Source organism: the organism of the source record quoted next, unplaced genomic scaffold (genome assembly GCF_019419815.1).
Source record: "Pyrus x bretschneideri cultivar Hongxiangsu unplaced genomic scaffold, Pyrus_bretschneideri_v1 Contig6, whole genome shotgun sequence".
NCBI classification, from domain to species: domain Eukaryota; kingdom Viridiplantae; phylum Streptophyta; class Magnoliopsida; order Rosales; family Rosaceae; genus Pyrus; species Pyrus x bretschneideri.
The window spans coordinates 9441887-9456273 of NW_025999798.1; the positions used below are offsets into that span (position 1 = coordinate 9441887).

The following is a 14387-nucleotide window of genomic DNA, read 5'->3' on the forward strand; positions in this document are numbered from 1 at the left end:
CACATAAATTATGTAGGTAAATTAGACCATTTTGAAAGTAAACTAGACCCTTTAAATTTTGGTTTGATGTAATAGGTAAATTAGACTATTTTGTAGGTAAGAATTGTGCGGAACATATAGCTTTTGTTTTGTGTATTAGGGATTGGAATATTAGCCGAAGCTGTTTTAGGTTTATTGTTGTGTTGGTAGGTAAATTAACTTATATATGTAATGCACAAAATTATGAAATTAGTATTATTATTTTTCAATTAGCACATTATAACAATTTGAAAGTTAATACATTGAATATACAATGAATGGCATGAATTATTTTGTAAAATATATAAAATTAATTAAATGGATATAACAAGTAACTGATCCAAAAACCCCATCCAAGTATTAATAGGGGTAGTTTAGGCATTCGAAAAATACACAATTTGAAAAGTCAAACTTAATTAAAGAATTTGTTTAATTGAAAGTTAGTCAATTGGCTTTATTCAAGAAAACAAAAGGAGATGGGTTTTAGTAGAGGAAAATATAGTTTCAAGGGGTAATATCAAATTTTCAGTTAAATTAATTAACTATTAGTAAACCCAACATATTTTTTTGAAAAGAGTAATCCCATGTATTTTACTCTTCCAATATTTAGATTCGATAATTCATTCTCCAAAAGTATCAAAAGGTATGACCAATTGGCCTCTCTAGGCTTTTCATCCACTAAGCGAAATACATTTTCCGCATGTTTGGGCACCATCCCATTCCCATATAAGAAAAATTAAGCCCTAACTCTCTCTAACCCCCTTTAATAAAGTTGATTTTGACCATTAATGTGGCATTTCCTATCTAGAAAAGCCATGAAGCTTAAGAACAAAAGATGTTTTTTTCCCACTGTTGGCCCGCACGCACCTCTCTTAACATAAGAGGTGGTGAGTGAGTGCCTGTGCTGAGTGGGTATAAAGGCCAATCCATATTATAGATAATCTGCATAGTTGGAACTTGGAATCATTTTTGCATGAAAACGACAAGGGATCTTGCATAGACGACCCAACCAGTTACAGCAGTTTTCCTTTTGGTCCCTCTTAATTTCAAAGATTCCCAATTGTAATATAGCAATTAGCAATATGTTCTCAAAGCTAGATGTTAAAAATTTTCAATTACAGCATATTCACTTCCAGCAAATAGAGAGGCTTCTGTGTCCCTTCCAGCACGTTGCAGGTTCTTTCACCTTTGGCTCCGTTGTCCAAGAAGGTGATTGATCATGATTGTATACTTGGTAAGGTAGAAGGGCTAATCTAAAGAACATTACTCAACCGTGTTAATGATGTGTGCATCTTACAATAGATTCCACATACATAAATAGTTGTTCACCTTCTTAGATCACTATGAGTCGAACGATATATATCCTACGGTGAATTACCCATGCATATATAACAGGTTGATTTTGCTCATGTGAGTGATTAATTACTGATATGTTGAGTATTGCGCTGAATTTCTCACAAATATATAACAACAGAACACATATAGTACTTGGAGTGTTCAACATATAGCTCATATATTCAGACTTATCAATCTAATTGATGATCGCACTTGGTTATTTACTTTCAAGATTGTAACATATTAATTTGAATCTCTAGATTCTAGACTTACACTTTTATAGAAGGGTAATGCTAGGAAGACCATTTATTTAAACCATATTTTATAAATTATATGACATGGTTGTTGATAATTAAATTATTTTTTAAATGTTGATTAACGTGTATATTTCTGATTAGTGACAAATCATGTCATCACATGATTTGCAAATAATGTAGTTTAAAAAGTTGGTCTATCTAGAATTACTTTTTATAGAATTGTTTAACAATTTTTCTCATTTAATCAAACATTATTGTTTTCTTAACGGATTTGTTTTTTGTGTGCACTTGAACATCTTCACGTACGGAAATTGCACATTAATTCCACGATCAATACACATTTTAATCAATATCTTAATTTTCATGCCAAACCTAGTGAATTCCTTTGAACTTTGTAATTAGCTAGATTTAACTTGCTTATATTTCAAGACCAACTCTATCGTGAATTTGTTTGCATTTAGATGTGGAATCATGATGAAGATGTACGTACGTACTCAACTTTAGAAATTAGGATATGGATGGAAGAACCAAATGCACACACACCTCTTCTTCTTTTGTTGGAAATTCCCAATTCCCAAATCACAAATATACCATAGCAATTTAGCAATATACATGTAAAATAAAAAGAACAAAGAGTTCATCATCACTCAAGGTGTAAAAACGGCACACAATCTAAAAGGCCAAAAAAAAAAAAAAAAAACACCACCCTCTGCTGACTCTCATATATTTACTTACATACACAACAAATTAATGGGGCCTACGCCTGGCTAGGGTTTATTGGAGAGCTCTCAACATATATGGACCCCACAGCCTAATTATCAACTCATGATTGATGATGAATTGACGCAGGCGCATCGCACAGCGTGGTACGTACGGACACACGAAATGTAAAAGAAAGCACTTTAAAGCTGAGCAAGATTTTCTTTCATCCTATTTCTATTCTCTTTCTTTCCTTTTACTTGTTTTTTTTTTTTTTTATGTTCTTATAGAAATACAATATAAGATATTGATATGGTTTAATTATAACCGTTTAAGTAGAAAAAAGAAAATAGAAGAAAGATTAGGAAGTGAAAGAATCATCATCCTTCGAAGCAGCCAGCACGGATTTCTAAAATGCTTCCAACTGTACGGCCACCCAAGATGTAGATGTACTTTTAACTTAACCACCTGACAGTGACAGCAGTGTTTACATTCCCACAGTAACTATGTTTTTCTTCTTATATTTTTTATTTTTTATTTAACCGCAGAGACGGCCAGACCTACTTCCTCTAGCTATCGTGTTGCAGTGGCCACTGTCGGCATAGACGTGGAAAGAACCGCAGCCGTGGTAGTGGCGGTGATGTTCTCTGTCGGAAGAAGGGAGGGAATTGGGTCCAAAAGGAACTGACGCACTATCCGCGTGGCAGGTCTTGCCACGAGTTTTTCCCACGCTTGATTCGTTTCCGCGTGGTGCTTTAAGAATGCCTCCGTGGCATCAAGGCGGTGCATGTTCCAATCCCGCCGAGCTTGCAGCCGGCGAATCTTTTGCAATTGGCGATACGCCAAAATGCAAGTATTTTCTTTGATTTTAGAAATTGCTGCTTGAAGAAGCCTCTCTTGAGTTTCATCATCGTTATTACCACTTGCTTCGCCTTGTAAATACTCATCCATTTCAGGCACGCCTATGGCTCGCCTGATTCCGCGCGTATATTCTTTCTCAGTTGTAGAGTCAAACATTCTTCTCACCTCTTCCACCAAACCCATCTTCACCATCCGGTCCACTCTCTCTGACACGAAAGAGTGGAGCACGGGGATGGCCACATCAACCCAAAGAAAGCAACACTCGTACTTCATTCGAAACTCCGAGTGTTCATCCACCAAGGCTTCAATATACGAATTTGAACCCCCGGCAATGATTGGCAATCTGTCACGCTCCAAGATCGATTCGATGGCCAACGACGCATGGTGCTTGAAATCATTGGCAGTAAAATCTGAGTCGGGATCGACTTTGCCTATCAAATGGTGAGGTATGCCTTTACACTCGTCCTCAGTGACTTTGTTGGTGACGATGTCCAAGCCTTTGTAGACTTGCATTTTGTCCGAGTTAATAATCTCCGCCGGCGGATTATGTCTTGCGAGGTCTATGGCAAGCCGGGACTTCCCAGTCCCGGTGGCTCCCATTACGATCACAACCTTATCTTTTCGCCGTAAAAACGGATCCATGTTTATGTTGGTGAGCCCGGGGCCTTGGAAGCTCACCATCGGCTGTACTACTTGTTTGCAGGCAGACATGAGAATTCTCATTTTATAATTATTGAAACCTGCAAGGTTGACCCAAAAACACTGGTGAGATTTCACTTCATAGAAACTTTATATCCAAAGTTACACATGTAACGAAGTCCTCACTACAAATCGACAAAATACCCCACATAGTTTTCGGGAACACTTACCTTTAAATTACAATAAACGCGGCGAATTGTTGGATAAAAAAATAGCCTGCACAAACTTCTTGATGTGGAGTTTTAAAGAGAGATGAGAGAACCACAGAGAGATGCAAGCCACAGGGGTTAGCCCGGTGGTAGGTAGGAAAGGTGATCGATCGGTCCGAGTAAGCTAGGATCAGGATTCAAACTCTCCTGATATGCAGAGCTAGGTATCTTGTATTAGCTTCCTATTTTTTCAAAAAGAAAAATTAAAATTGGGGAAAAAAAACTGCGGGTTTGTGAGAAAACGAAGTTTTTGAAGCTGAATGATCACTGCCTAAGCAGAAGAGATTAGAGGTCGGGGATTTATAGTGGTGGGAAAAAACTAAAGCAACCAAGGTTGTATAGGGTTTTCTTGTGACTTCAATGGAATGAAAAACACATGTAGATTTTTGGTGAATTGTTCTGGGCAGAATCAATGTTTTATAGTGTGGAGCTCGAAGGTTAGGTCAAGGACTGAATTGGCTAGTGTGTTTGAATATTCTTTTCTTGAAAATAAGAAAAAGTGCCTTAGGGTTAGGAGGGACCATATAGAAAGTATTTATGGACACCATGTATGAGTAATACTATTCATACCATATTTTTATACCACATTTCTATATCACCTTAGGTGATATCTGATGTGGACAACCATATCATTTGAAATTTTTTCAAAACTCAAGGAAAGAAAGGAGAAAGACTCCTCGTATATCACAATCATCATTTAATTAACTAATTTTTCTTAATTATTATTTTATTAAATAATGAACTAAATTAAAAAATCTAATTAATTCAAATAATATGGTTGTCCACATTAAATGCCACCTAAGGTGGTATGAAAATGTGGTAAAAAAACATGGTATGAATAACATTACTCTATACCAACAATTAAATGGGCCTCTTGTGCTAATTAGGAAGGGCATGATCTGTTAATTTCATGGAAAGTGTATGTAGGTAGCTGCTAAATAAGAATGGTATGATCTGTTAATTACATAAAAAGTGTAAGTAGGTAGCTAGCTAAGCTACAAATTAATCGTCTTTTTAATGTGCTAAAGAGGTGTTACCTGTATAATAATAAAATTATTAAAAGTATAAATAATGTTAGTCAACTCAGTAGGAGGAAATGATGTGGTTCGGGGTATGATTCCCTAATGGATGCACCATTTGTTTAGCGACTAACTTTTCTTAATTTGGTTTTAGGTTCTATAATTTCTCCATAAAATAAAATTAAGAACACGTATGCATCACCATCGATGTAAATTGGGTGGGAATGGAATTAGTTGTTTCAGGAAAGCCGTGGGCAAAAAGAATTTTCTTCATGGTTTTGATACTAATATAGATTTTTTTATATGTTGAAGGGACAAGCTAGGTGAAGTGCTAGCCCATATGTTTCTGATAATTCACTCTTTAATCAGGGTCCTTTGATTCCCAGTAAAATTATTATTCCTTCGAGAAACAACGCTACACAACACTAGTCGGAGAAGTAAGAAAAAAAAAATCAGATCAACTAATTTCTAATAATTGATCTAATTCTCTTTTATTTTTAGATATTTTATTACAGATTTTTAAGGAAAAAGTTGTATTTTTTTTTATTTCTTACATGTAAGTAAACACGTGAAAAAGTTAATAAATGAAATAATTTCATTATCCATATTTTAGTAAATGCATGGAACTCAAGAATCAAAATGATAGTAAGTAAACATGTATAATCTGTTGATACCTCTTAGAAGATATTTTAAATTCAAGTCCCTCTTCTTGTTTCCATTGATAAAAGAAAAAGGAAACATTGTTACATTATTATAAATTCATTACTCCTTTGTCGGATGTCCTCGAATTGTTAGAAACACCATTACATTATTTGACGAAGATTAGATGGTGTAGTGGATTGAAGATCAAGTCGAAAGGCGTAAATTAGATCAAATAATAGAGTTTTGCATATTTAGGTTTTGGTGTCCGACTTGGCCCCTACCCATCATTTCAAAGAGGGACACACATTAAACTCAGCGCTTTGTCATGATGTATGGGGGTTTTCAACTAGATTCTATCGTTTACAATGTTTAGTTAAGGTTTTAAGATTTAAGGACGTTTTTGGTATTTTATTATTTATCTAATTCCATTTATATTTGAACTCTTATGGCTTTTAGCGTTAAGTTACATTATAAATATACCGTTTTGGCATTACAGTTGTTACTATTCAATATTTTTTTCTTTTTTGGCAAAGAAAAAAAAAATCTTTTGAAATTGAAGTACAATATTCATTAATAGCAATTGAAAATGTACAAAGCTAAAAGAAGGGTGCATAACATGGGCTTCAATAAAAATATTGCTGGGAATTTTAATCCGATCTAAGAGAAAAAAAAGCGTCTTGCACCAACATAATCATAAATTAAAGTTTATCAACTATTCAATATTAAAATTGAGATTTTCTCATACTTTATGATGAATTCGAGTTCTTGTTCTTATTAATTATTTTCTCTTCGTCATGATGCGCCATTTATTGTACAAAATTATTAGTTATTACAAACTAATTAAAAGCAAGTGTTAAAATAAAAGAAGGAAGAAAATTTGCAAAAATAATTAATTAATTTTTGTAAAGAAGTTGAGAAGAAGGCGAGAAAATGTACGTGGGCATTACATACAAAATGTGCATGCGCTTAATTGTCATGTATATATATATATATATATATATATATATATATATATATATATTAACAAAAGATAATATGTGAATTAAACTTTATATCTAATCTTTCAATTTGAGTGGAGGAAGCTCCATAAAGAAATGCTAGCTCGAAAGGTAATGATAGGAATATTAAATTTCCAAATTAAATTATGTGTCATCAATATGAATAAGCACGTTTATCAACGTTTAAGTAATAAATCAATCATCAACTTCTATGTCCTTTAATTTTCAAAACTTTATCTATAAATTTAATCTCCTTAGCATTACCCCTAGCTGGAATGCTGGTTGCAACTTTTAAGTTAAGTTCAATTGGAATACGAGAAAGTTGAAGAACCAATTTAATTCGATTGGTTGTTAAAACCGACCAAAAATATTACAATTTTTTAAGTTGATAAAATGTTACCTCACAGTTTAGGGTTTGCATGAGGTGTTGCTTTGATTACAATTGTCCTTTTTTTTTTTTTTGTCCTTCTAATTTTTTATGTAAGTGAATGACATGACACTGAGGAGAGTTAGAGTGAGGTTGAACTACATAACCAAAAAATAAAAATACAAAGGTCGATCCAATAAAATCTTTGTCAATTTGAATTAGTTTATATTGGGCTGTGAAACATAAAAACTGATGTAATTCGACTATGATTTTTCTGAAAACAAGTGATGTAGAATGGAAGATGCAAAATTGGCAGTAAGGCTCATGGGATGCAGGTTTTGTTGTTAATGTCACAATCATTTCAAAGAGAATGACGCGAGGAACAATACGCACTAGATAGCTTTGCTCATGATGAAATAAGGCAAAATTGGCCAAATTCCCTCGTTTACTATCCCAAAACAAATTTGAAGTTACGGATATTTTTGAAACTTTGTTAACCGTTTATTTTATTTCTTGCTTGAATGTAAAGTCCTATTAAGGTTTGGGGTTTTATGTTTTGGACGAATAAATACACCTATTTGGTGTCGGAATTGTTATATTTCGACTGTTATCAATAAAATGTGAGTTTTTCTCTCTATTATTCCTAGTGGATTATAGGATTTGCTTGTGGATTCTAGCGTTGTGAAATCGTTCAATTTTTCTTGATATATCTCGTTGCGTCTGTGGAGCCAAAAATAATTAAGAAGAATATGGAGGCGACACATGAATTTTTGGATGAAAAATACAAGATTACCCTCGAGACACATCGGGATTTCTACACGCAAGCAGTAAGCAATCATCCCTCAATCAAGTCAAAAGTGCCCAAAATAGGTATTTATTCAAAACCTATTTCATCAGTCCTCATCAAATCTTCTCCACAAGATAACTCCCAAATCATTCCCTTCTAATTATATTAATTAGTTAATCAATTGATTTATTACCCAATTAATGTATTAATTAGCTAACAAATCATGAATCTCACCCAAAAAACCATCCAAGTGGCCGGTCCCCATCCTCCTAAAGGGGCCGACCACACCCTATAAATATCATCTCATTTTCTCCAAAACTTAATTCCAACTCTCTTGCAAAATTCTCTAAATTCTCCAAATATTTTCCCTCAAAATTCTAACTTTGGCATCGAAGGTTCTTCGGCCAAGGCCCCCCTCCCCCTCCCCCCCCCCCCTCCCCCCCCCCCCCCCAAAAATTCATCGTGGGCGCGTGAGGCTCTTGGCCTTGACCTAAGGTGTTATTTGTTTTGTAGGTGCAATTTTGTATAAGAAGAAGAAGACAGAAATTTGCATCTACAAATTGGTGCTTTCATTAAGAGTCTTGATCAAACACTCGTAGAAGACTCTCACATTCAAGGTTTTTCGTTTTCTTGTAGATTTTTTGTACGTTCTTATTCTTGGAATTTTTTATTTTTAAAATTTTTTTGATAAAACCTAAAAGAAAAGTACAATGGCAAGAGATTCGAAAACCTCGACGAACAGAAATTCCAACGTTCAAGGATTAGGAACGCGGTGCTCTACGAGGCTCAACACAATGATGAGTAGAGCGGCACCACCCCCACGGGGCACCACCATGGCAACTACCACGATGGCCACCACGACAGCTACCACGACGCCACAACCACGGCCCAAGCCGTGCCATTCAAGCCCACAGGAGCCCAAGCCTAAGGAATGACGACCCGAGCCACTCAAGCCCGACGCAAACCCAACGCGTTGCCAAGCAGAGCCCTAGCCTCACACCTACATGCGCCACACGCCAAGTGGCATACTCCCGTGGCCTAACCTGCTCCCGCGGCCCAATCTGCTCCCGCGACCCTGTTTGCTCCAACGGCCCAACCTACTCTTGTGACCCAGTCTGCTCTATGGGCCCAGCCTGCTCTCATGGCCTTCCAAGCAGCCCAAATCGGTCCAAGATTAGTACAACCATCCCTACTTCAAATTTCTGGGGCTACGGAACCAGGGGCATTTTCACCACATTTCTTAGTGAATTTGACATTTCCTAACTCAAATCTCGCGCTAGGAATCTACCACGCTTCCATTGCTCAAGGAGACGCATTTTTTCCAAGCTCTTCCAACCCAAATGGAGAACAACACTTGTTTTGATAGAATTGACGAACGCCCTCGCACAACAGACAACCTTGGTGAATTAGCTTTTGTAGAGCACCGAGATGCAACGTGCCCCAGACAAGGTGTTCCGAAGTAGGATAAGGGCAGACGAAGAACCTCTCCAGCAAAGTCCCAGCAAGCAGCCACGAACAGAGGGTTTGGGCTGTGTAAACTCTTGATTGAGCCCCCGATATAGAGTATACTCCCGTCTTAACGTGCGGAGGAGTGTGCACTCTCAATTAGGCCCACAGACGAGCATACCTTCACGGTTAAGGCCACACTCTGATAGTCAACATGAGCAACCTTCTAGGCGAAACGTTCATTCGTGGCTAGGCCAGCAAGGAGTATCCTCCACCTTACATCGGAATAGGCAACATGAAGGACAAAGAGAAGTAGTCACTCAGTCTGGCTCAAGCTCAACAGCAATTTTCGAAGAATTCCTTTGCCTGCTAGGAACAAACCACATGGAACGCAGCCACGACATAGACGAGCCGAGCACGTAGAACAGCAGCCTAAACCAGTAGGTCACAACCAGGGGCAGCTAAGAGCTCTGTTACCCTTAACAAAGGCAAATTCAAGAAGAAGTAGAAAAGCTCATGACCGAGCGATTGCACGATTTTCAATGCAACAAGGTCACTAATGAAGCACTACGATGGGACATGTCCAACATAAGCAGGCCACCCTTCACAGACGAGATCGAGCAGGCAGAGTCTCCATCCAAGTTCAGCATGCCACATTTCACATCCTTCAAAGGGATGAAGACTCGGAGAGACACCTAAAGCACTACTGAAGCACAATGATCCTCTATCGAAACAACAACGATCTGATGTGCAAGATATTTGCCACCACTCTACAAAGCGAGGCACAAGATTAGTTCTACACCCTGCCGCCACAATCCATCCGGAGTTTCGACGAATTTTCTTTGGTTTTCACTAAAGAATATTCATCTTATCGCTCAGTCAAGAAAAAAGTCTTACCACTTGTTCAATTTCAAGAAGAACCCAAAGGAGTCGATTCGCGACTTTGTGAAGAGGTTCAAAGCAAAGAAGGCAAAGATAGTCAGATGCAACGACTCGATAGTTAGAGCAGCCTTCCAAAAAGGACTCTCAGCAGACCACCCGCTGTTCGGAGAATTGATCATGAAAGAAGATCTAACTCTGGCAGACTTTTTAGCTTTGGCAGAGAAGCATGCATTTTAGGACGAAGTTCGTCGATGCACATTCAAGGAAAATCCGAACGATCTTGAATATGAAGCCCCGCACTACTCTGAAAGAGATTCAAGGTCTGACTAGACAAGTAGCCGCATCTGAAGCAACAATAAGCTTTACCCAACTACCTGTATTCCACAGTTCAAAAGCTCTCCTCAATGCGGAAACCAGCTACCAGAAATTCAAAAGCTAACTTTGGCGACAGTTGTTGCAACCCGAAAACTCAAGTTATATTTTTAGACGCACTATTCTGCCTAATCCAGACGAGCAACGATAAATGCGCAGACATTAACGGTGCAAAGTTTTTTGAAAAACGCAACAACTCAGCTCAAAAGGCATGCCAAGGGCAGACGAACATTAAAAGGACACTCAAAAGCAAGTTTTGTCCTTATCGCCCTAGAAGATTCTACATAGGAGCAACATGTACCGGCAAGTTGAGCACCATCTTCTGCTGCATGTCACACGACCTCAACCGACCCTTGCTCCATAATTCATCTTTAGAATAGCCCGATACCAGTAGTTGAGCATCTCCTGCTACATGTAACATAGCCCCAACTCTACGACTCCCTACTGCGCCTTCACACTTAGACTAGGTAATGCAATAGAGTAACCTAACGACGTTTCAGAGGCAGCCGAGCATGCCTTAGCCATGCCTACTTCACCCGATGAAGACTTTTGGCATTTGCATGTTGACGAAGAATTCAACTACAAAGGTTCAAGAGCATACGAGGTCCTTGTCACCCCAGATGGTTTGATGCCCGAGCAGGCGATCACTTTAGGCTTCAAAACATCCAACAATGAAGCAGAGTATGAGGCCTTACTAGCAGGCCTTCGAATGGCAAAAGATTTGGCAGTGAAAAAGCTCGCAATTCATTCTGATTCCCAGCTAATCATTAACTAGACTACTTGAGGTGTTTCAAACTTACACCCGTTCCGCTAGCAAACAACGCTCACGCGGACGTACAAGCTGGCCTAGGCTCCGCCCTCAACCACCAACTCAAATGCTCTATTCCAGTGGAGTATCTAGACAAGTCAAGCATAGACGCAGAGCTAGCAGCTGAGGTGTCACAGGTTAGTACAACTCTAAACTGGCAATATTCCATTATAAACTACCTGGTCAATGGCACACTTCCCATCGAAAAATTGGAGTCTAGAGAGCTTCAAATAAAGGCAGCACGCTACTACATGTAAAATAACATTGTTGTCCGAAGATCATATGCTGGACCACATCTCCGCTACCTAGCGCTTCCTGATAACCTAAAGGTAGTAAGCTTAATCCATGAAGGCGTTTGTGGAAATCATTCTGAATGCCGATGCTTAGCACAGAAGGCTATCACCACAGGCTACTACTGGCCTACCATGCACCAAGACGATAAGGAGTTAGTACAAAAATATGACCGCTGCCAATGCTACAAGCCGATACAAGCACTACCTGCTAGCAAACTACACCCATAAACTAGTCTTTGGCCATTCATGCAATGGGAAATCGACTTGGTGGGGCCAATGCCATCCGCTATTGGAAGCAGAGGTATGATGATCGTGGCAACCAATTACTTCACCAAATAGGTAGAAGCAAAGCCCATGACAACCATGACTCAGACGGACATAGAGTGCTTCATATGGAGGATTATTTTCCAATTTGGCATCCCTAATCTATCGTCACCGACAATGGCCCGTAATTTGTGGGCAAAGATTTGGCAAAGTTCTTCCAAAAGTATGACATCAAGCAACACATGTCCACACCGAGATATCCTCAAGGCAATGGGCAGACTGAAACATCCAACAAAACGATTCTCGACTGCCTCAAGAAATAACTTTCTGACAAGAAAGGAAAGTGGCCAGATAAACTCCCTGGATGTTTATGGACATATCGCACGACCAACGACGAGCCACCGGTGAGACTCATTTTTCTTTGGCATTTAGTTCAGAAGCAATCATTCGTCCTGATGTCTTCAAGCCAAGTATTAGCACTCTACTGCTAAACATTGAGTAAAACAGTAAGGAGATGGCCACAAGCATAGATCTGGCAAAGGAGAAGCGCGAGCAGACCATCATCAGCATCGCCGTCTACTAACAGTAGCTCCTCTCCAACTACAAAAAAAAGGGCAAGATCCGACAATTCTATCCCGGAGATCTAGTCATAAGAAAAACCTTCATCGCTGCTCGTATAGAAGGCTCTACAAAGATGGATCCCATCCGGGAAAGCCCGTACAAAATCAGCAGAGTAAGCAGCAAGGGTAATGACACCCTCACCACCATGAACGACAAAGGGATCGAAAAGCAGTGAAACGCCTACAACCTAAAGAAGTATCATGTGTGACCTCCCGCCACATCAAAGCCCCAAGACTCAAGTAGCTTGATGAGCACCACCTCACAAGCCGATGACTATCTAGCTGTTATGCAGTTTCTACCTTACAGCAAAATTCTCGTTTGTTTCACTCGTTTTTCAATGAGGAATTCAGAAATAATCTACAACTTGGATCGGCTGCATGCTTACAACAACTGATCACTCATGCACTTCAAAAAAAAACCGTGCCCTTCTTAGGACTCATCGCAAAAATTGTGACCCCTAAGGGACCAGCCATGCTCTCCAGTGTGAGAAGGTAAACTAATTCCCGACACCCATCTAGGTCTACTCTCTAGGTCTACTCTCCAGTGCGAGAGGATAAACTAATTACTCTTTGGTACGATAAGGTAAATCAATTCCCCAACACCCATATGGTTCTGCTCTTCAAGGTGGGAGGATAAACTTACACTCCGAATATCCAGACATGGATGAGTCGAGCTGACCTGGTATAACTAGGTTCACGATGGCTTGCATCGGGATTCCTAGAAGTAGCCACAATGGTCATTTTCAAGGCTTAATTGAAGAATTTTGGGTCTTTTGGCCTAATCCACGAGGAACCGAGCCTCAGAGACGGATGAAGCACATTAAAGCTACTACCAAGTGCAGTAAGGTAGCCTACGATTTCCAGAAGACTACATACAGCTTGCCCTTCGAGCAGTAAGCCGTGTTAAACTCATACAACCGCACGTTTTTGTGAAAGGTTAAACAAGTTGGTGCGCATATATAAAGCTTTATCTACTGCCAACATGCTATGCAAATGATGGGCTTTATTTATGCCAAACCGTGGAACGACCTACACCAACTTCTAAAGTGTTGTGATACTTGCTACATAACCTACGGAGTTGGAGAAAGCCAAGGTTAGCAGCCTAGTGGTCATGCAGATTTGTTTGCTTCTGTAAGTAAGGCGTCCGACTGCTGACCATATGGCTAACAACTTTGCAAAGTTCTACACCAACACCTACGGCTGTATTGGCTACGCAGGCTTATCTGCTTATAGAAAAGAAGCACGACTGCCACTAGTCTATAAAGTTTAAGGTTAAGGCATGTACTAAAGAAGCAAAGATGGAGAAAAACGAAGGAAGCATGTTGATTAAATTTTCTAGCAAAATTGATAAACGACTAGCATAGGCCAAAGGAGTTCAAGCAAAACAAAAGCAACAAGGAAAACAAAGAAAATCCTAAAGGCTACGTAGAAGACTACCCTTCAGCAGCTTGGACATCCCATGACTACTCGGTCGCCATACCTTCAGCAGTCGTGACACTTCCAGCAGCGGCATCATCCGGCGCTTCACCCCCGGCTGCTTCAGCTTAGGCATTAACCTCTCCAACTACTTCACCGATGGAGGCCTCAAAAGTAAAGGCAAGCAAACATTATGAAGAAATATATAAGGTTTCGAAGTCTTCCCAGCAAACTCAAAGTCAGAGGGCCTACCAAAGAGATCATCTACATAACCCAGCTCATAGAAATCGGCCTGACTCTGAACAAGCGAAGCCTCGAGCCCAGCCTTCTCACCTTTCAGCTACTCGTTCCCCTCGAGCAGACCAACACAAACATACTACAGCTTATCCACTTAT

General features: G+C 39.2%; 1 protein-coding gene across 1 annotated transcript; it reads right to left on the minus strand.

Annotated features, from left to right (window-relative positions):
• Positions 1–2626: 2626 nt before the first annotated feature.
• LOC103934169 (adenylate isopentenyltransferase 5, chloroplastic) lies at positions 2627–4438 on the minus strand. The gene is made up of 2 exons (XM_009343897.3): positions 4040–4438; positions 2627–3910 (listed from the first exon to the last, which is right to left on the minus strand). Exon 2 carries the CDS (start codon positions 3891–3893, stop codon positions 2883–2885), a length of 1011 nt encoding a protein of 336 aa, XP_009342172.2. The 5' UTR covers positions 3894–3910; positions 4040–4438; the 3' UTR covers positions 2627–2882.
• Between the last annotated feature and the right edge of the window lie 9949 nt (positions 4439–14387).